Here is a 21701-nt window from a genome sequence, read left to right as displayed (position 1 = left end):
TGAACGCATCGTAGTTCACCATTCAATAACACGCTTTAACGTTATATGAAGAATGTGAAGTTAATGAGATTATACTCATTTTATCGAGGTATGTTCGGATGGTAGGGGCTTTTGTCGCCACCTGCTGGCGTAACGGGTGTAACATGGCCATTTATAACTAAATAAATAATCATCAAAGCTGCAAAAGTTTCACTCGGTTGAATCAAAAGCCCCACCACTAAATAAAACTACAATGACCATGAGCAGTCTGGGGAATGCGGAGTCTCTGCGCATGCGCAGTGCGCGTTCCACCGTCAGTGTCAAGATGGTGGCAATCACAATGCAGTTTACACTTTATTTGGTGTTGTTGTTAAACATTTACAACAGTTTTGTGTCCGCATTGTATTTTCATATCGGCGAGACTGAAAAGAAATGCTTCATAGAGGAAATACCGGACGAAACCATGATAATAGGTAAGTAGGACAGGACCCCCCTATCTGAGGGTTGTCCCCCCTACAAATATAATTGCAAGCGACTCTGTGTATTAAAAATAATATAATACACATATACTTAAAATAACTGTGTGAGTAGTAAAATAAAATAAACACAAAAAAACGTTTTAAGTTCAGAAATGTTTTGATTCCCCCCTCCCTTTTACCTAATCTTTTACCGATACACACACACACGAGTCCAGTGGGAGAGAGCAAGTACCTCAGTAACAGTTAGTTATGTGTAAGTAACTTAGGCTGTCAAGGCTATTTTATTCTCTTTAAACATCAGGTGAAATGATTCTTTCTCTTTAATACAGATGAGGCTGGATCATTAATAAATTAGTCATGACAAAAAAATTATGATATCTGATGTTTTTTCTATGAGCGATTATAAGGTTAACAAGCTTAATACAGTAGCTTGTCACCCACTTCAACTAACACGGCGATAAGCCTGTGTGTGAACTGATATTAGGCTTATATTGTAGACCTAAATATGTGTTGGATTTTGCTAAATATGATGTTAAGTGGCAGATCAATGGGCTTAATGCGGTTGAATATCTAAAGAGACCTACTCGGTTTCAGACGAAACCTAAAATACTGTGGATGACGCAAAATAATACTTACAGTTTTTCTCGATTGCTAACACACTTCATGAAACAATTCACCATTTTCTCACAACTATAAACACAATCTCAAAACTACACACCAACTTGTGAAAACTTCAAACTTCCAGGTCAAAGTCAAACATTTTAGTCCAAAACATATGATCTTTTGTCAGAATCTGATCTTTGGCCTCAGATGACACACAAAGCTGTCAAATACACAGACTATTTTACTGACTAGAGAACACTAGTGAGATCAATTCAAAACACTGTTACAGAAACCTCCTTTTGGGAAACAGGAATCCTGCAATAACTGTTACAGTATGCAGCATAAATAGAGTTGTGCAGATACAGTAAAATTCACCAATAAACTTTAAGAAAAGTTTACTTTCATTACACTACTGTAAAGTTATCTTACAGTAGATGAAAAGCACTAGAAGAGAAAAGTACATAAACCAAACAACTGAATATACAGTAAACACATTGGAATATCCTGTAAGTTTCTGTACAGCAATAAATAAATACAGCATCCTCTGCCAAGTTGCATTACAGTATTGGTAATATCCTTATTTGTTATACTATAGCAGTTTCTTAGTCTTCTCTGCCTCCCCTAGACAGTCGACTCTCAGTTTTGCACAAATACATGTAAAAAGTACTTGGCTACAAATCAGTTCAACAATTACGAGTTTGAGGGTGTGTGCTACAGTATTAACAGTACAAAGAATAGTGAAAGTCCTCTCATCTGAAATACTGCTACTATGTACTGTAATTGTAATGTGAGTAGATGAGCCTGCAGGCAGCATTTTTTTTGCTCATTCCATGCACAAGAACATGCTCAACTATAGTGCTTTACAGTTCATCAGGAACAAATGACCTTTGACCTCATCCCCTTAATTTTTCTTTTCTCCTCCTATTCCTTTTTGTCTCCCACTACCAGGATTCATTTTCCATAACACATAACCACCTGTGCTCTTTCATATCATCCTGAGATTCTGACTGCTGTGTCATTAGTTTTGCTACTGAATGTTGAAACACGGATAAATGTGTGCTATTTGTGTTCATTTTGTGATTCTTGAGCTAGTTATATTGTGTATTTGTGTTTTCTAAATGATAACATGGTTAAACCTTTGCAAAATGATGCTGTTATTGTGTAGAGTTTTGCAGAAAACATTGAGCAAATTGGAGCAGGTGTGAAAGCAGGTTAAATGTGGAGAAACGTGTCTTTGTTTCGAGAACTGTATGAATGGTTTGGAAAATTGGGCCAAATGAATCCGTTATAGTCTGTTAGCAATCGAGAAAAACTGTAATATGACCGTGTGGTGAACCGAACTCATATTTAAACACGGTCTCCATGCTATGTACACATGCACATGTACGCATAGCTATCCTTACAAGTACAATTTTGGCTGTATTATTTGTGTCCCCTTCAAAAACTTCTCTTGAGACATTTTATGTTTATTGTCCCCCCCTACTGTTAGATGAAATTTACGCCCCTGGTTAACGCTGTAGTGATCCATCCTGCTGGACTTTGGCTAAGTTAGATGAAGAGATGAATTATGAGACAAGAATCTGATGTTGAAATATCCTGAATGCAGTGACACAACATCATGTGAATATGACAACTTTTCACTCTAAGATAATGACTTACTGTGTTTAGTCAGGTATTTTTGTCAGTGGTTTATTATGAAAGAATGAAAGGACTTTAGTTTCTTTTCTTACAACTATGTAACTCTGTCTTAACCAGGTAACTACCGAACGCAGCTCTATGACAAGCAGAAAGAAGAGTATTTGCCTGCAACTCAAGGACTTGGGATGTTTGTGGAAGTGAAAGATCCCGATGAGAAGGTCTGTCTGATTAAAGGTTTTGTGAGTAATAAAAGTCAAGCATGTTTGCATTTCGTTGTTCTCATTTGCTTATCTTTTTGGGTTTCAGGTGATCCTGTCCCGCCAGTATGGATCTGAGGGCAGGTTTATCTTCACCTCCCACACACCGGGAGAGCATCAAATCTGCTTGCACTCAAATTCCTCCAAATTTGCACTTTTTGCTGGAGGGATGCTTGTGAGTTTATTTTGTGCGCTGCTGCTTCTGTTCTCCTTAAACTATATTTATAAATACATTACTAAGACAGGTAAAATATTGCAGAATACACCATGCAAATATGTTCCACACAAACTGACAAAACATTGTTGTGAGGAACTGAATGTGTTAATCCATAAAAAATTGAATAATTTATATTTATATTTCAAATTAGATTTTATTTTCAATTTTTATTTAATTTTACATTTTACTTTAAATAAATGTTAGCATATTAAATGCAAGGAAAGTGTCTCTTTTAATGTTTCAAATAACAAAATATGGGTGAAATAAAACAACATTATTATTCCGAACTGTATTTGTTAAAATATATAGAAGAAAAAGTGATCATAATAAATTTTATTACATTTTAAATTATTAAAAACTTCTTGCTGATAGATGGGTAAAACCTAGTGGGTTTTTTAGGAGATTGTCATAGATTGGTAATAATTTAAAATGACAATAAAATAGTTTTTGGGGCTGCACTGTGATCCTTAAATAGAGGCTTTTAATGTCATCTAATGATTCTACTTCTAATTATCTATAAAATGACAAGATTTTTGGTATATTAACTTCTGTAAATATAGTGTCAGTATAGTGTCTTCTGTAAATCATGGTAAAATTTATGATGGTCATTATTGTTTGCTTAGAAAAAAATATTACACAGGTCACACTCATATGTACAAAAAATGTTAAAGCTTTATTAAACCTTTTTATCATATAAATATAATATACCCCCCCCCCCACACACACAATTAGAAATATATTATTTTTTATTTTTTGTGGTGTAGAGCACCATCTAATATTCAGTGGCTACCAATTCAGACGGCTTCTGCTTTTTAATTTTCCATACAGCGTGTTCACTTCACAATCCAAGTTGGTGAGAATACAAACAACTATGCAGAAATCGCTGCCAAAGACAAGCTGTCGGAGCTGCAGCTGAGGGTGCGACAGCTGATGGAGCAGGTGGATCAGGTCCAGAAAGAGAAGAACTATCAGAGGGTAAGTGCGCTGTAGGTTTGAGAGCTGAAACCCAGGCTCTGCAGAACTAGAGATAGAACATGGCGTTTTCTGTCATATGTGCACGAGAGTAATCCTAATCTGAATTTTCTTGTTCTTCCAGTATCGTGAGGAGCGCTTCAGACAGACCAGCGAGAGCACCAATCAGAGGGTCCTGTGGTGGTGTATCGTCCAGACGCTGATCCTGGTGGCCATTGGGTTTTGGCAAATGAGACATCTGAAGAGCTTCTTTGAGGTCAAGAAATTAGTATAGAACTGTAGTCGGATTTTTTTTTTTAAAGTTGTGATGATTGTCAGTTGATACAGTACACACAGCATTTTGAAGATTGCCTGCTTCATGTGTGGTCAAGACTGCTGAAAAGTCAACATGCTCTCAGTTTAGTTCCCTCCCTAAATTGCCCTCTTTTATCCTGCATTGAGATTTGTTTTACGCTGCTCGTTTCAGTGCCACACCCCATGTAATGTGAACCTAGTTTCTGTTCAGAAACACATTACAGTTGTTGCTGTCTGGAGGTGATAGTATTAGGCCTTCTTCCCTTTTGATAGCTACAGTTTGATGTTGACCTCAGTGATTTTGAATAAACGTGTACATGTTTGAAATGTGTATATAATCCAAATAAATGGCAAAATGTAGTTATCAAAAGGTAAAATGTTAAATTATGAGTACTTGGCGCATTGAAATAAATAATATCAAAAGGTTTTATATTTTTCATGAATATCCGTTAGCTATTGCCTATTGCCATTTGATAGGAAAGGATGAGGGATACAAAAAAAACGGAAAAACGCACGCAAAAATTTCGGACTCGGTGTGCAATGACCTTTAGGCTCCATTTAACTTGAAATAGTTCACATGAACTAACAAAAATACTTTTTAAAGTATTTATTAATTCTAGTTAATGTTAAGTTTAACATTTACTAATACATTAAAGTTGTATTGTTAACATTATTTAATGGACTTGAGCTAACACAAACTACATTTGCATTTTTATTAAATAGCATTAACAAAGATGAATAAATACTGTGACAAAAGTATCACTCATTGTTAGTAATTGTTAGTTAATGCGTTAACTAATGTTTTCTTATTGTAAAGTGTTACCAATATTTCTTATTCATTCTTCTTATTATTATCAGTGCTAAAAACAGTTGAGCTGCTTAATATTTTTGTGGAAACGGTGATATAAGTATATCATGCCTATGTTCTGTTTCCACAGATTATGGTAGATGTGGATGACAGGAACGATTGGAAAGAATGCATTGATTTCGGAGGCGTCCGCCTCCCTACAGGATACTATTTTGGGGCTTCTGCGGCCACAGGAGATCTTTCTGGTAAGTGTTACTTCTGAATCTCCCCTAGATGTCCACAGTGATTCTGATGCCTTTTGCCAGACCTCACCGATACTGTTTGCAGATAATCATGACATAATCTCTATGAAGATGTACCAGCTGATGGTGGAACACACTCCTGAGGAGGACAACCAGGACTGGACCAAGATCGAGCCTAGTGTCAGTCTCCTGAAGTCACCGAAAGGTAACACAGCTGATATGTAGGTACAGACATATTCAAACTGTTGGCAGAAGGATTTTTCATTCAATCAGTGGTCATGTTCACATCTCCCCCCCAAAACAGACAATATTGATGAGCACGCCCCTCACTGGCTGGAAGGTCTTCCTGCTTCTTCTGTGTGCTCTGCTGGGAATCGTGGTGTGCGCCGTTCTTGGTACCGTTGAAGGAGTGGATGCCGAGCTGCCCTATCCTTCATAATTGATATTAATTATATTATTTCTTGTTTGACTATTAATCAAGTTATGGCAAGAGTGAAACGTGTAACCTTATGTGCGCGTATGAGATATTAAAGAATCCTGCTTTATGCTGTACTTCTACTCTCTAAGATGATGACTTCATAGTGTGTGTGTAACGAAAGCAAGGAGGCCTTGAAGTTCTGATAAGTGCTCTGTGGGTATGTGTGTGCTGGTAGCTCTCTCTCTGTGTGTTAGGAGACTGTCTCTGTCAGCTACCGCCATCCTGACCAAAAATAGGTTTCCGGAAGACACCTATCTTGTATGATCCCTGATCGCTGACGTCTGCCCAATCTGATGGAGATATGTTTGAAGCGTTTACGTCCATATGTGGAGATTGTCTAAGTTTATCTAGGTTTTAGAACCTATCAGAATTTTGATGACTTATGCATTGACGCAATTAGCAACCTCTGTTAGGGTATAATTGTTGGTGTTTTTGACATGTACGCAGAGCGGCCTACGAGCTCGATTGCGAGTCATGAAGATGACTTCTGCTGATGAAACTGCAAACTATCATCAGTAAATGTTCTTCATTTTCGATTGAATCTCTTGACTTCTGGTCTTCATTCAACACACCTGGTCCGAGGGTTTTTACTGTAAATTCCCCTTACACCGTAGTCTTTGAGAAGCGTCAAGAGAGGAACAAGAGGTTCTACTAAACAACAGGATTTCAAAGAACTCTGGAGGTTGTTTGTGGAAAAAAAACAAAACATTAATGTGAATTTTGAACAGCTGTATACAGCTGGATATTGTTGAACTGCTCGACTGGAAGGAAAAATGGTTTGAGTCTAAAGAGTGGGATTTGTGGCTTCAAAGAAACGTTTCTTCATGTTGGTCTTTCTGATTTTGGGTCTGCCGAAGTAAATGACACATTTTCAGTGCGATCTACAGTACTACATCTTAATTTTTGTGTGTAGCCTTTGTATACTTGATTTAGCTTCATTCTCTAAATCATTGGTGGTTTATTTTCTTATTGTTTTGACCCTTTATCTGTGTTTCTTTTCCATCTACACATTGCTTCGTTCTGCTCTGGAGTGCTGATTTTTTTTTTTTTATAACCTGTGTGATTTACTTAAGAGGATTTTAATGGACTGCACAACAAATCAGACTGATGAAAAGTGTCCTCTTAAATTGATCAAATCAATGTAAATATTTTAAGTTGCTGACCTAGTCCCTTTACTCTATGGCGTAATGATTGAGCCTTGTTTTTTAACCACAGGAGTTTTGAAAATATTGAACCAAAAAATACATTTTCAGTTGTTTTATTACTGCAGGGTAACAAGAGTTCAGCCTTATGTGAGTTGAGTTGTTTTTCTTACATCTTTCTGTTCATTTTGCTATTTTTTGCTCGTCTGTTTTTGCAATGCACTGATTTTACAGTTGTTTCTGAAAGAAGTTCACATTTAAATGGGCAGTGACTGTAAAATGATGCTTTTGGTGAGAAAATAAAGCAGTTACAACAGTTAACTAGTCAAATGTTGGCTTTCCTTTTTTTTTTCAGTTTTTAACAGTTGAACATTTTTATTTTTTTCTTCTTATTTTGCCCTTAATTGTTAGGACCCAATTTGTGCCATATTCATATTAAACCATTAGTGTTCAAAAATAATTCATAATAAAAATGTGTCACTAACAATGTTTTTGTACAACAGTATGGTCAGGATTCAGGACAGGTACAAATTCATATAGTTTTGTCACTGTTAAGCAGCATCATGATATGTTTATCTCAAGACGTTTCAGAGTCTCGTCCCAAAACATGCTTTTGTGCACAGAAATATGAAACCGTTTAAATATCTTGTACCTAAGCATTCATTACTAATTTGATAGCATCAGATTCAGTCAGAACAATCTAGTGATGTTGAAACAGACAGAAAAAAATCCTCAGCTGTAAAAATCATGGACTGTATCAGTCAACCTTGTTTTCATCTATCTGTCTATTTATTTATTTTGCACAAGGGAAGGGATATGTACAGAGGCCACTAATCACCATGTAGGTAGACTGAAGAATCACCCCTTTCTTCTTTCTTGCCTATATGGTGATTAGATTCTCTGTTTTGGACTGCTGTTTTCCCAGCATTACCTGGACTTTTTTTTTTTCATGGCAGAAAGTGCCGTGTTAGAACTGTATAATTGTTCTATAGGCTTCTAATAAAGCTCTCAGTGCATGCTAGAGCCAACAGGCTGATGCCAAGCAAGGTATCTGCTCATGACTGCTGTAAAATAACTTTTTACAGTATCTGCCAGCCTTCTTCCCCGTGACTGCTCAGTGGGTTCAGTCCGGGCTATTTCTTGCCTGTTACTGGAGCTGTTTTCACTGTGCTTTGCCAGGACCTTAATGGTCATGTCTTGGCCCCACATGATAACCATCAGTTTGCCCATGAGCTCTGAAAAATTCAGAGTTGCTTGGGCATTTTCTGCATCATGGCGGCATTGAAAGGTCACAACAGCATAGCCGCAAGAGTGGTTGGTTCTTCTGTCTCTGCACACTTGTACAGTACAGATGGGGCCGAATGGCAGGAATACTGCATGCAGCTCTTGTTCGGTCACATCTGAGTGCAGATTACTCACAAGCAATGACCTTGCTTCATCAGAGCTGTTCTCAGTCTGTTCTTGGTCTTTAGGTTTGCCGTTCGCGTCACAGACCTCTCTGCGCGGCTGGAGTTCCACAAAGTCTGAGAGGGCATCACATATAGCAAACCTATCCCTGTGTCTTCCCAGGATCTTAACAGTCATGTACTGGGCCCATGTGATGTGCATTGGCTTGCCCAAGATCTCCAAAAAATTCAGAGCCACGAGGGCATTTTCTGCTTCATGGCGCTGCTCAAAGGTCACAAAACCATAGCCTCGAGAACGGCCTGTTCTTCTGTCTCTGCACACTTGTACAGAACGGATGGGTCCGAATGGCTGGAATATTGTATACAGTAATTGTTTGGTCACATCTGGGTGCAAATCATTGACAAGCAATGACCCCTGGTCTTTTGGTTGACCGTTATCTTCATCTGAAGACCAATTGTAGGACGTTGCCATTTTGATGGTCTGCCAGAGAAGATTCTAGAAGAAACAGCTAAAAAAAGAGTAATCTAAAAAGGCTATTAGTATAAGCACAAATGCTATGGAGATGCTTCACTCAGAGCAATCAGTCAAGCAAATGATATAAACCGAGTGCTGTGCAAGCCCCAGAACGTTCTAAAATTATAATAACTGTGACGTCACGGATTACGTGACATTTCTCAGCAGCAAAAGAAAAAAGGAATGCCTGTGACGTCATAAATTTAAATTTTAATGGAAACCATTAGAATTTCTGTGATGGTTTCTATTGGGCTTCTATTGTTCAGTTTATAAACTCACCTTGTGGCAAGTAATCGCGCTGAATCCCTATAAGCTTGTTAAGTCGTTTCTCAACTTAGTTTTCCCATAAGGCATAAAAATGGATTTTTGTTACAGTCAGGAAAAATGTTTTTGAACGCATCGTAGTTCACCATTCAATAACACGCTTTAACGTTATATGAAGAATGTGAAGTTAATGAGATTATACTCATTTTATCGAGGTATGTTCGGATGGTAGGGGCTTTTTGTCGTCACCTGCTGGCGTAACGGGTGTAACATGGCCATTTATAACTAAATAAATAATTTTCAAAGCTGCAAAAGTTTCAATTCACTCGGTTGAATCAAAAGCCCCACCACTAAATAAAACTACAATGACCATGAGCAGTCTGGGGAATGCGCTTTCCGCATCTGATTGGACGATGGCCGGCGATGGGTTACGTGGCATTGGAGTCTCTGCGCATGCGCAGTGCGCGTTTCACCGGCAGTGTCAAGATGGTGGCAGTCACAATGCAGTTTACACTTTATTTGGTGTTGTTGTTAAACATTTACAACAGTTTTGTGTCCGCGTTGTATTTTCATATCGGCGAGACTGAAAAGAAATGCTTCATAGAAGAAATACCGGACGAAACCATGATAATAGGTGAGTAGGAAAAACAGATTAAGCCAACTTTGTAGTGCACGTTAATGCTTAGCCTAGTGCTAACTAGCAGGTTTGTCAGATAGAGTTCATTCTTTGGCAACCAGCTTGACTTCAGCTAGTTCAACTAAACTAAATATAAGTTACAAACGAGCTTTTTTGTAGGTTTTACCGTAACCTAGACAAAATAACATTTAAATAGACATGTAGTTGCATACTGCACCGAGAAAGCAACAGTATTAACTAATACGCTTTTTAAACATTGAATGAAGTTTTTAAGGTAACGCTGTAGTGATCCATCCTGCTGGACTTTGGCTAAGTTAGATGAAGAGATGAATTATGAGACAAGAATCTGATGTTGAAATATCCTGAATGCAGTGACACAACATCATGTGAATATGACAACTTTTCACTCTAAGATAATGACTTACTGTGTTTAGTCAGGTATTTTTGTCAGTGGTTTATTATGAAAGAATGAAAGGACTTTAGTTTCTTTTCTTACAACTATGTAACTCTGTCTTAACCAGGTAACTACCGAACGCAGCTCTATGACAAGCAGAAAGAAGAGTATTTGCCTGCAACTCAAGGACTTGGGATGTTTGTGGAAGTGAAAGATCCCGATGAGAAGGTCTGTCTGATTAAAGGTTTTGTGAGTAATAAAAGTCAAGCATGTTTGCATTTCGTTGTTCTCATTTGCTTATCTTTTTTTGGGTTTCAGGTGATCCTGTCCCGCCAGTATGGATCTGAGGGCAGGTTTATCTTCACCTCCCACACACCGGGAGAGCATCAAATCTGCTTGCACTCAAATTCCTCCAAATTTGCACTTTTTGCTGGAGGGATGCTTGTGAGTTTATTTTGTGCGCTGCTGCTTCTGTTCTCCTTAAACTATATTTATAAATACATTACTAAGACAGGTAAAATATTGCAGAATACACCATGCAAATATGTTCCACACAAACTGACAAAACATTGTTGTGAGGAACTGAATGTGTTAATCCATAAAAAATTGAATAATTTATATTTATATTTCAAATTAGATTTTATTTTCAATTTTTATTTAATTTTACATTTTACTTTAAATAAATGTTAGCATATTAAATGCAAGGAAAGTGTCTCTTTTAATGTTTCAAATAACAAAATATGGGTGAAATAAAACAACATTATTATTCCGAACTGTATTTGTTAAAATATATAGAAGAAAAAGTGATCATAATAAATTTTATTACATTTTAAATTATTAAAAACTTCTTGCTGATAGATGGGTAAAACCTAGTGGGTTTTTTAGGAGATTGTCATAGATTGGTAATAATTTAAAATGACAATAAGATAGTTTTTGGGGCTGCACTGTGATCCTTAAATAGAGGCTTTTAATGTCATCTAATGATTCTACTAATTATCCATGACAAGATTTTTGGTATTGTTACACTGAATGACATTTTAGTGGAAGTGTCTTCTGTAAATCATGGTAAACATTTATGATGGTCATTATTGTTTGCTTAGAAAAAAAAATATTACACAGGTCACACTCATATGCACAAAAAATGTTAAAGCTTTATTAAACCTTTTTATCATATAAATATAATATACCCCACACACACACACACACAATTAGAAATATATAATTTTTTCTTTTTTGTGGTGTAGAGCACCATCTAATATTCAGTGGCTACCAATTCAGACGGCTTCTGCTTTTTAATTTTCCATACAGCGTGTTCACTTGGACATCCAAGTTGGTGAGCATACAAACAACTATGCAGAAATCGCTGCCAAAGACAAGCTGTCGGAGCTGCAGCTGAGGGTGCGACAGCTGATGGAGCAGGTGGATCAGGTCCAGAAAGAGCAGAACTATCAGAGGGTAAGTGCTCTGTAGTTTTCTGTCATATGTGCACGAGAGTGATCCTAATCTGAATTTTCTTGTTCTTCCAGTATCGTGAGGAGCGCTTCAGACAGACCAGCGAGAGCACCAATCAGAGGGTCCTGTGGTGGTCTATCGTCCAGACGCTGATCCTGGTGGCCATTGGGTTTTGGCAAATGAGACATCTGAAGAGCTTCTTTGAGGCCAAGAAATTAGTATAGAACTGTAGTCGGATTTTTTTTTAAAGTTGTGATGATTGTCAGTTGATACAGTACACACAGCATTTTGAAGATTGCCTGCTTCATGTGTGGTCAAGACTGCTGAAAAGTCAACATGCTCTCAGTTTAGTTCCCTCCCTAAATTGCCCTCTTTTATCCTGCATTGAGATTTGTTTTACGCTGCTCGTTTCAGTGCCACACCCCATGTAATGTGAACCTAGTTTCTGTTCAGAAACACATTACAGTTCGTTGCTGTCTGGAGGTGATAGGCACTCAACAAAGCAGTTAACTGGATTCAAAACGCAAATTGCATAGTGGTTGCCTTGCCGCTTGTTATGGCCCCGTAACTTAATAATATTTGACATTAGTTTCAGAAAGCTGATGAAGATGTATAACTGGGCTGCGAGTGTGATGTTTTTCCTAAATGACCTTGGATTATCTGCTTAAACATTTACAAGACAAAAATAACCGAGTTTATCCTGGTGGCAGGTGTAAATGTATTCTGTTGTTTGGTTATGCAGTAATTAGTATGATATTTAAAGTTTTGCTCAGAGTGAATGTTTCTTGGTGTTTAAATTTTTATTCTTTATACAATTGGTTGATGTTTTCTTTTCTATAACCCCATTTTATTTTTTGCTGTCAAGAACGCTCAGATCAAGTTAGTATTAGGCCTTCTTCCCTTTTGATAGCTACAGTTTGATGTTGACCTCAGTGATTTTGAATAAACATGTACATGTTTGAAATGTGTATATCCAAATAAATGGCAAAATGTAGTTATCAAAAGGTAAAATGTTAAATTATGAGTACTTGGCGCATTGAAATAAATGATATCAAAAGGTTTTATATTTGAATATGAACATGAATACCCGTTAGCTATTGCCTATGACTCTGACTGAGTTTTTCTGTTTCCTTTGAAAGCCGTCTAACCATCTTACACAAACATTATCATATTTTTCACATCTTTTTTCCTATTGTAAACTCCTCAGGTTGATCTAGAGCTTTCAATGGTTTATTCACTCTTAAATTGATCTGCCCAGAATACACTGTAAAAACAGCAAACGATATTTGTGATTTGCTCGCTTTTTCAGATACCATAGCTGGTGTCATAATGTCATGTTTTCTTTAAAAAAAACAAAAAAAAACAAAACAAGAATGCATGTTGTTTTGAGTGTTTTGTTGCACAGATTACTGCTCACTGAATTGCTTTGCCATCATATTTGTATGGTTTACCTTTTTTTTTTTTTTTGTCATTTTAGTTTATGACCAGCCACAGGGACATGGGTTTACCTTTTTAATTAGGGACAGGGGAGGGAAAATTTGTTGGTGAGAAATATACCCCATAATTGCACTCAGAAATAAAGTTTCCCACTCTCCCCAACATTGGCTTGGTTGTCTTCGTAATTGTTTGGGTAAAACAACTTCTACAAGATAATAATTTGAGGAATTAATTAACTAGAGGAGTGTTATAAACCTCGACCATATGTGGCTAATGATACAAAACTCTTGTTGCCAGTCATCATACAGTACGTTACAAAAATGGACATATACGCCAAATCAACTGTCATTTTCATTACATATATACATTTAATTATTTAAACTATTCAGAACTTTAAAAATGTAATTGGATGTATGATATTTTATTTACTAGACTATGCAAAGAGCACCTGAGTTAAGCTGAATCACCCTTTAACAACGTCCGATTCGTGATCAAATCTTTCTTTGGTTCGGATCTTTTCAGTGAATCGGTTGAACCCGGTTGAACCGTTTCACTTGGCGGTCTGCAAAACTTTTTGATTAAAACGTGCAAAACGTATTTTGTTTTAGCTATTAAATGTAAATATTTAGTTTAATGTAAATACAACGTTTAAAGAACTGTTTTATGAGCTAAATGAAGATTGCAACAAACTGAACGCAAGACACGAATAACTAAAGTAAACACCTTAACTTAAGTAATAAACATAACAAACTGTTTTTGTGCCTACGTGAAGCTTTAATGGAGCATGTAATATTCTATTGGAATGTCGTTGATTAAAAAAAAATACGAAAGCGTAAAATAGTCAGTGAATCATTTTAACCGGTTCATTAAAATGAACTGTTCTAAAGAACCGACTCTCGGAACTTCCCATCACAATTGCTCGTTAGTCATATTTGTAATTTATTTATTTATTGTACCACTGCACCACTGTCCTGTGGTTAACTTCGCTTCATGCATATAACTGTATTAAAATATTTCTGATAATGCCTCTAAATTAATTGTACCGGTCAGGTCAGTAAATCATAGGAACGTTGTTCTGTACGTTGTTTCCAGAGGAATATTTCAAAGACGGACGGTTGCAGCCAGCGTGTGATTTTTTTTCTTTTGTCACAGTTGTCACTTAAGTTTTTTTAACGATTATCGGCAATGACGCGCCGTATAAAACAAACGGAAACCATATAGTATTTTTGAGGCTTGTAAAAAACGTCTAAGTAATTCAGACGGATGTGTTAACCTTAAATAATTACCGCGAGCTCGTGCCGTGCGCTTGTTTTGTTTTTTTTGTCGTACCGTCTTGAGTGACGTGTAACGTTAACTGAACTCACCAAATTGTGTAATCATAACATAACATAACAATCATGAACTAGGTTTGCGATTGTGCTTTACGGAGGATTGAGCGATTGGCATCGTACCTACTATGAAAGAAATCATTCAAGCCGACCGCTAGGAAGAATGGGATTTAAAGTTGCAAGTCCTTTGTGATGGAAAGAGACGAAAGACACTGTTGCAAACTAGGAATTTGATTTTAACATGTAGATGACATGATCTCTATCTCAAGACTGCATCGGTGAAATATTCGTGAAGATATTACGATCTGCTTGCGTGGTACAGCGCTGCTCTCAAAGGCTCAAAGATGATGTACTCTTCACGGAGAAAACCTGTGCTGTATTTCAAAGATGATAGAAGGTAAACATGCTGATGAACACGTGACCTCGCTAATGTGTGTTTGATTTCATCATAATCCTAGTAGATGCATTGTTGTAGTCATTTGCAGGTGGTGGTCTGTGGGTTTGAATAGAGATCTTGGCTTGCTAGTAGTTGTTGCTTCATGTGTTTCATCATTTCAAGAAGTGAAAGTCAAAGGATTCAGCGACATGGAGAGGTTCAGTGAGTATGAGGCGTGTGTGGAGAAGTTTGTAGAGTTTTAACCCTGTAAAGCCTGACATATGAAATAATAGGCATTTGTAATGGACCTGTAGACAAAATATGAAAGAAAATCTTACATTTTTGCATATGTTTGATGCATTTATGGCTCATATTGTATGATATAGTGAGAATATGGAGCTCAACACATCAGTTTTATCCAGAGTGTGTAGTATTATTATTATTATTATAACAATAAATATGATTAGTTACATAAAATTAATAGAAATATCAGCTGTCCCTCTATATCTCAAAGATCAAAGCTCTATAGTTTTTATTTTGGGGGGCAAAGCTTCCTTCAAATATGATGCATCAGACTTTTGATACTCATATTTTAACTTTTTTTTTTCTAGATAATCAATTAAACGCAAGTTGCGCCAGTAAATGTTCATTTTGAAATATTAACAATAGGCCTGTTTTCCTTACTTCATAGGAAAAAACAATAAAATAAAATCTGTAAAGATTTTGCAGCAAAAAGACTAAAAGGTCATTTATTGGCTGAAAATGTGTAAACTATCAGTCATTTTGGTACTTTATAGGCCTTAGAAATTCATGTATCAGAGATGATACCTTAGGCTTTATAGGGTTAAGTCTGATTGAGCAAGATGCATGAGGTCCCTGAGGATCGACAATACGTTTGTCAACCAATGTAGCTAATGCTTGCAGTTGTATATTGTAAGTTGCTTATGCTAATTAGTTTTGATCAACTGGCTCACTAAAACTCTTAATGTAACCTTTTTGTAATGTACTTCAAAAACCCTATGAAATCATAACTAGCGTTTTATGACACTAAGGCCATTTCTGTTAGCTCTGCAGGCATACACATTTAAAATCGACAGTATTTCTCCTTTTGGAAAACTAACAAAGTATTGACTCATCTTGCACTCATTCATTTTTGTCCAATCAAATGCTCTCTAGAATGTGAATGTCCCTCCCACTAGTACTGCTTAAGGGTGCAATCACATTAGTGAAATTTCAATGGGAAAAAATGGCTATTGTCAACTGTAGCAATGTATGAAGCACAACTTTCTGTCGGTCATCACCGCAAATTTCCATAATAAAGGAAATCTTTGAAATTCCCAGTTGCTTGGATTCCTATAGGAACTTCCAGAACAGTGATGAATGTGATTGCACCTCAATTCTGACTTGTGTTTGATTTGTCCCAGCACTAACTCCTGTTTTAAAGGGAAATACATCAGTTGCGTAACATTTTAATGCGGTCTTTAAAGTGTTTGGAGTGTATCTGGAACTGCATCCACTTATTAATAAGCATTGAACACTGACTTTTTGTTTGCAGGGACTGTTGTTGGCCATCTTTTCAATGTTTGAACACAGTTATGTCAGGTTGAGCTGAAATATTTTGAGGTTTCTCACAAAATGCATTTATGTTTCCAGTTTTCTGTTGAGGAAATGCACCGTCTGGAAGCTCTTTGGGCTCTGCATGCTCTTTGTTTTGGGCTCTCTTCTTTGGGTGCAGCTGACTTGTTCAGGAGACATGAGCCAGACGGCTGGGTACAGTCACCTCCCTCACCAGCCCTGTCCTGTAGAGAGACACTCCTCGTCTGCTGATGACCCATCCTGGGGCCCTCACAAAATGGCCCTCATTGTGCCATTCAGAGAGCGCTTTGAAGAGCTGCTTATATTTGTCCCTTATATGCACGCTTTCCTCAACAAAAAGAAAATACGGCATAAAATATTTATTGTAAACCAACTGGATCACTTTCGGTGAGTACCTTTCGTTGCTGGAATAGTGTAGCTCCCCGAGCTGAATTCATATGTATGTACAGTGGCATGTGAAAGTTTGTGAACCCCTTGCAGAAAATGTGAATAATTTTAACTAAATAAGAGCGATCATACAAAATGCATGTTATTTTCCTGTCCTGAGTAAGATATTTGACATAAAAGATGTTTACATATAGTCCACAAGACAAAAAAAATCTGAAATTATTAAAATAACCCCATTCAAAAGTTTGTGAACCCTTGGTTCTTAATACTGTGTGTGGTTACCTGGATGATCCACGGCTGTTTTTTTTTGTTTTGTGATGGTTGTTCAGGAGTCCCTTGTTTGTTCTGAACAGTTAAACGAAGCACCGTTCTTCAGAAAAATCCTCCATGTCCTGCAGATTCTTCAGTTTTCCAGCATCTTCTGCATGTTTGAACCCTTTCCAGCAGTGACTGTATAATTTTGAGATGCATCTTTTCACACTGAGGACAATTGAGGGACTCAAACACAACTATTAAAAAAGGTTCAAGCAGGTTCACTGATGATCCAGAAGGAAACGCGATGCATTAAGAGCCAGGGGGTGAAAACTTTTTGAATTTGAAGATCAAGGTAAATTGCGCTTAATTTGTCTTCCGGGAAACATGCAAGTATCTTCTGTTGCTTCTGAAGGCAGTACTAAATGGAAAAAAATGATATTTCAACAAAATAAGAAATATTTGGACATCTTAATCCTGTTCAAAAGTTTTCACCCCCCCCCCCGGCTCTTAATGCATCTCAAAATCATACAGTCACTGTTGGAAAGGGTTCAAATATGTAGAAGATGCTGGAAAACTGAAGAATCTGCAGGACATGGAGGATTTTTCTGAAGAACAGAGCTCAGTTTAACTGTTCAGAACAAACAAGGGACTCCTGAACAACCATCACAAAACAAAAAGCAGTCGTGGATCATCCAGGTAACCACACACAGTATTAAGAACCAAACAAACTTTTGTATGGGGTTATTTTAATACTTTCATTTATTTTTTTGTCGTGTGGACTATATGCAAACATCTTTTATGTAAAATATCTTAATAAAAATAACATGCATTTTGTATGATCTCTCTTTATTTTGTTAAAATTATTCACATTTTCACAGATTCTGCAAGGGGTTCCCAAACGTTCGCATGCCACTGTATTTGTTCTTTTATTGAAAGCAGTATCCATTGCACAACAATTTATATTCATGCTTTTCAGGTTCAATCGGGCCTCTCTTATTAACGTTGGGTTTATGGAAAGCGGTAATGACACAGACTACATTGCAATGCATGATGTGGACTTGTTGCCTCAAAATGAGGATCTGGACTATGGATTCCCAAAGGAGGGTCCCTTCCATGTGGCCTCGCCAGAGCTTCATCCCTTATATCATTATAAGACGTATGTTGGAGGAATCCTGCTGCTTACCAAGAAACATTATCAGCTGGTAAGAATCCTGAATACTTGTGAGTATTGAATACTGCTTCTGAAGAGAATTCGTTCGCAAATTACAATCGCTTACAAATACAATCGTCATGTGTGTCTGAAGTGCAATGGGATGTCAAACCGCTTCTGGGGATGGGGAAGAGAAGATGACGAGTTTTTTAGAAGACTAAAAACAGCTGATCTTAAGGTACTGGGAAAAAAAATGTTCTGAAAAAAAATATTTCTGATTTCATAATCATTTTGTATTTACCATTCAAATATCTGCAGCTTTTTAGGCCAAAAAGTATTACTACAGGAACTAAAACATTTCGACACATCCATGATCCAGCCTGGAGGAAGAGAGATCAGAAGCGGATCGCTGCGCAAAAGCAGGTAAAAAAAAAATCTGTACTTTAAAATATGTCTACCTCATGAAATTCAGCAACATTATAGTTATGTATTAATCATGTGATACATTTTTCTACCTCAAAAAAAGAGTTTGCTTTTGCTTTATTAAAATTGGTTTGATATCTTTTGATGCCATTTAACAGACAAAGGTCTAGTAAGTATATATTTGATCTACTTTTCAAAGGTTAGATGTTTAGTAAGATTAATATATTTAGCAAGAGTGCATAACTAGAGACAGTAAAGACATTTATGATGTTATGAAAGGTTTGTAATGCTTTCTAAAATAAATGCTTTCTTTTGAACTTTCAGTATATTCAACAATAAATATCGTTCAACAATATTGAACAATGTATATTGGAAAAATGTGTAACAGTTTCTAAATAAAAAAGCAATACAACCGTTTTCAACATTTATAATAATAATGTTTCTTGAGCAGTAAAGCAGTAAATCATATTAGAATGATTTCTGAAGGATCATGTCACACTGAAGACTGGAGTAATGGTGCTGAAAATTTTAAATATATGTGACCCTGGAGCACAAAACCAGTCTTAAGTCGCTGGGGTATATTTGTAGCAATAGTCAACAATACATTGTATGGGTCAAAATTATCCATTTTTCTTTTATGCCAAAAATCATTAGGATATTAAGTAAAGATCATGCTCCATGAAGATATTTTGTAAATTTCTTACCGTAAATATATCAAAACTTAATTTTTGATTAGTAATATGCATTGCTAAAAACTTAATTTGGACAACTTTAAAGGCGATTTTCTCAATATTTTGATTTTTTTGCACCCTCAGATTCCAGATTTTCAAATAGTTGTATCTCGGCCAAATATTGTCCAATCCTAACAAACCATACATCAATGGAAAGCTTATTTATTCAGCTTTCAGATGATGTATAAGTCTCAATTTAAAAAAATTGACACTTAAGACTGGTTTTGTCGTCCAGGGTCACATATTAAAACAGACGACAGTTATTTCAAATTGTGATAATATTTCACAACGTTTCTGTGTTTACCGTATATTCGATCATATGAGACTTCTTTCAAAAACATTTAAAAAAATGTACCAACCACAAACTTTTTACAAGGGTAACTGGGGCCGGTTGCATAAACTGTTCTAAACTAAAATTCTTTTTCCTCAAGACTGGTCAACTTTTTAAATTCAGTTATGAAAAGGTAGATTGGTCTTATTTGTATTGGAAAAATAAGACCGATTACCCCTTGGCAACTGCTAGTTGGTCAAACTAGTTCTTTGTTTATGCATCTGGCCCCTGGTGTTTTCAATAAGTTTTGTATAGTACTATTTTACTTCAAAAACTATGTCTAAAAGGGTGGTATTTTATGTATTTGAGGTCTGAGATGTGGGAACGGTGAAGAGAGAGAGGGCAAACATTTTGCATTTTACGTCAGCATTGCCGCCTAATCAGCCAATATTGTCTTAAATAGCCTGCATAGCACTTCAATTTTTCTATAACGTGGGATTTTGACCAAATATATTAGATCTTGATTTTTGTAAAATGTTGCAACAATGTTTTTTTTTGTTGTTGTTTTTTGTGAAAAATTACAGTTTTGGACACACATACCTTAAAGTAACTACAAATGAGCATGCAAAGCAAATACCCCCCTTACCTGTCTGCATCTCTGCTCTCTCATGACACATTGTTGTCATGCAGACCCCTGTCCTAATGTTTGGATTTGCGTCCGTCTGCGTTTGCAGGAGCAGTTTAAGGTGGACCCAGAGGGTGGCCTGACCAACCTCCGCTACAAGGTGGAGTCCAGACAGGAAGTGACCATCAGCGGAGCTCCATGTACTGTCATCAACACCTTTCTAGAGTGTGACCTCAGCCTGACCCCATGGTGCCAGATCAGCTAATATGCTTAAGCAGGGCCTGTAAAGCCAGAATGATTCGCATTCTCCTTCTGTGGCGCCAGGAAGGCTTTCACAGATTACTGTTGCCAGTCACACTTGAAAAATCACCCTGATCGGCTAACCAAAAGGACTTGAATATGTGACTGTGGGAAAAGAACTTTTCTCTAAGTTTTTATTTTTATAGGAAGGTGTTGTTGTCTTCTTCCATGATGAAGCGCTGCCTCATTTTTGAATTGAACTATGGACCAATGTCAGGTACTGCACTGAGTTTGCATCATCTACATTTCAAATACGAGCATCCAAATGTCCGATTTTTAATGAGGAGTTTTATAATATTTTAGTTGTAGCAGTGGCCTGTTTTGGACCGTTTCTCTTAGTGCAATTGTGAGTATTTTGCTCAGCCGTGTCTTGACAGAATTCTGTTTCTTTTCGCTTAAATTCAAAATCATGTCTTGAAAAGGACAATTTTATATATATATATATATATATATATGAAAGGGTTTCGAGGGTACTTGGATTGTATTTGCACATTATTCAGTATTTATATAAAAGCAAAGGTTTCCTAGTTTCAGTCTTTGTACTTTTCTCCCATGTTTCAGATGCATGGAATGCTGTTACGACTTACACTCACAGGATTATATACAGATCTTATGAACTGGAGGCATGAAGCTATATCCAAAAAAACATCTTGCAGCGCAAATGTTAATAAAATTCGGACTCTACATACTTTTTATTGGCAATGCCTGAAATTAAACTGTGAATCAGTACTCTGTCCAAACTAAAGTGTTATTGTGCCTGTGGCAACAAGCTGCTGCACAACTGCACAGAACATGTTTGCCAAAAAATAAAGAGAATATGACCCTATGCCATTGCAATTACTGTCTTTATTAAAATACAGGGTACTACTTCACATTCACCAGCAGAGCAATGTCAATAACACTTTGTAATGCATGCAGTTTTCCCATTTATTTGAGTGTTATTTCACACATGGAAAAAAAATGCATTTTGAGGGAGATTTTTTTTTATGTACATGCACGATGCTCTTGAGCTCCACAACATTGTACTGTTAATGAAGTTTACGGTG

General features: G+C 36.7%; 3 protein-coding genes across 7 annotated transcripts; all 3 read left to right on the top strand.

The window, feature by feature from the left end:
* Positions 1-285: 285 nt before the first annotated feature.
* On the top strand, positions 286-7430 carry LOC131553882 (transmembrane emp24 domain-containing protein 9-like). Of its 3 annotated transcripts, none has more exons than XR_009274287.1 (8): positions 286-452; positions 2817-2917; positions 3006-3131; positions 4002-4148; positions 4270-4401; positions 5378-5492; positions 5601-5694; positions 5794-7430. XR_009274287.1 is itself a non-coding variant. In XM_058798840.1 (8 exons), exons 1-8 carry the CDS (start codon positions 305-307, stop codon positions 5892-5894), a joined length of 990 nt encoding a protein of 329 aa, XP_058654823.1. In that variant the 5' UTR covers positions 286-304; the 3' UTR covers positions 5895-7430. The 3 variants fall into 3 exon arrangements, 2 of the variants coding, with proteins under 2 accessions (XP_058654823.1, XP_058654824.1); XM_058798840.1 differs by having other exon boundaries at positions 5575-5694; XM_058798841.1 differs by lacking the exon at positions 286-452 and adding an exon at positions 2233-2681 and having other exon boundaries at positions 5575-5694.
* A 2271-nt stretch (positions 7431-9701) lies between these two features.
* On the top strand, positions 9702-13377 carry LOC131553934 (transmembrane emp24 domain-containing protein 9-like). Its single transcript, XM_058798916.1, has 5 exons — positions 9702-9927; positions 10452-10552; positions 10643-10768; positions 11633-11779; positions 11851-13377. The coding sequence occupies exons 1-5, from the start codon at positions 9717-9719 to the stop codon at positions 11998-12000; spliced, it is 735 nt and encodes a 244-aa protein (XP_058654899.1). The 5' UTR covers positions 9702-9716; the 3' UTR covers positions 12001-13377.
* Positions 13378-14216: 839 nt separating this feature from the next.
* Positions 14217-21483, top strand: b4galt7 (xylosylprotein beta 1,4-galactosyltransferase, polypeptide 7 (galactosyltransferase I)). Of its 3 annotated transcripts, XR_009274285.1 has the most exons (8): positions 14217-14938; positions 15017-15139; positions 16571-16900; positions 18132-18357; positions 18460-18543; positions 18624-18728; positions 20465-20872; positions 21217-21483. XR_009274285.1 is itself a non-coding variant. In XM_058798830.1 (7 exons), the coding sequence occupies exons 2-7, from the start codon at positions 15081-15083 to the stop codon at positions 20618-20620; spliced, it is 960 nt and encodes a 319-aa protein (XP_058654813.1). In that variant the 5' UTR covers positions 14217-14938; positions 15017-15080; the 3' UTR covers positions 20621-21483. The 3 variants fall into 3 exon arrangements, 2 of the variants coding, with proteins under 2 accessions (XP_058654813.1, XP_058654814.1); XM_058798830.1 differs by having other exon boundaries at positions 20465-21483; XM_058798831.1 differs by lacking the exon at positions 15017-15139 and having other exon boundaries at positions 14231-14938; positions 20465-21483.
* The last annotated feature ends 218 nt before the right edge of the window (positions 21484-21701 follow it).

This window comes from Onychostoma macrolepis, chromosome 14, assembly GCF_012432095.1.
Source record: "Onychostoma macrolepis isolate SWU-2019 chromosome 14, ASM1243209v1, whole genome shotgun sequence".
Lineage (NCBI taxonomy): Eukaryota > Metazoa > Chordata > Actinopteri > Cypriniformes > Cyprinidae > Onychostoma > Onychostoma macrolepis.
This window is presented reverse-complemented; position numbering and strand designations above follow the sequence as displayed.

Coding starts and splice junctions, on each gene's coding strand:
- LOC131553882 (XM_058798840.1), top strand. CDS start 305: ATGGTGGCAATCACAATGCAGTTTACACTTTATTTGGTGTTGTTGTTA. Junction 453..2,816: donor GGACGAAACCATGATAATAG/GTAAGTAGGACA, acceptor TGTCTTAACCAG/GTAACTACCGAACGCAGCTC. Junction 4,402..5,377: donor ATCTGAAGAGCTTCTTTGAG/GTCAAGAAATTA, acceptor CTGTTTCCACAG/ATTATGGTAGATGTGGATGA.
- LOC131553934 (XM_058798916.1), top strand. CDS start 9,717: ATGGGTTACGTGGCATTGGAGTCTCTGCGCATGCGCAGTGCGCGTTTC. Junction 10,769..11,632: donor TTTTTGCTGGAGGGATGCTT/GTGAGTTTATTT, acceptor TTTTCCATACAG/CGTGTTCACTTGGACATCCA. Junction 11,780..11,850: donor AAGAGCAGAACTATCAGAGG/GTAAGTGCTCTG, acceptor TTGTTCTTCCAG/TATCGTGAGGAGCGCTTCAG.
- b4galt7 (XM_058798830.1), top strand. CDS start 15,081: ATGTGTTTCATCATTTCAAGAAGTGAAAGTCAAAGGATTCAGCGACAT. Junction 18,358..18,459: donor CCAAGAAACATTATCAGCTG/GTAAGAATCCTG, acceptor GTGTGTCTGAAG/TGCAATGGGATGTCAAACCG. Junction 18,544..18,623: donor TAAAAACAGCTGATCTTAAG/GTACTGGGAAAA, acceptor AAATATCTGCAG/CTTTTTAGGCCAAAAAGTAT.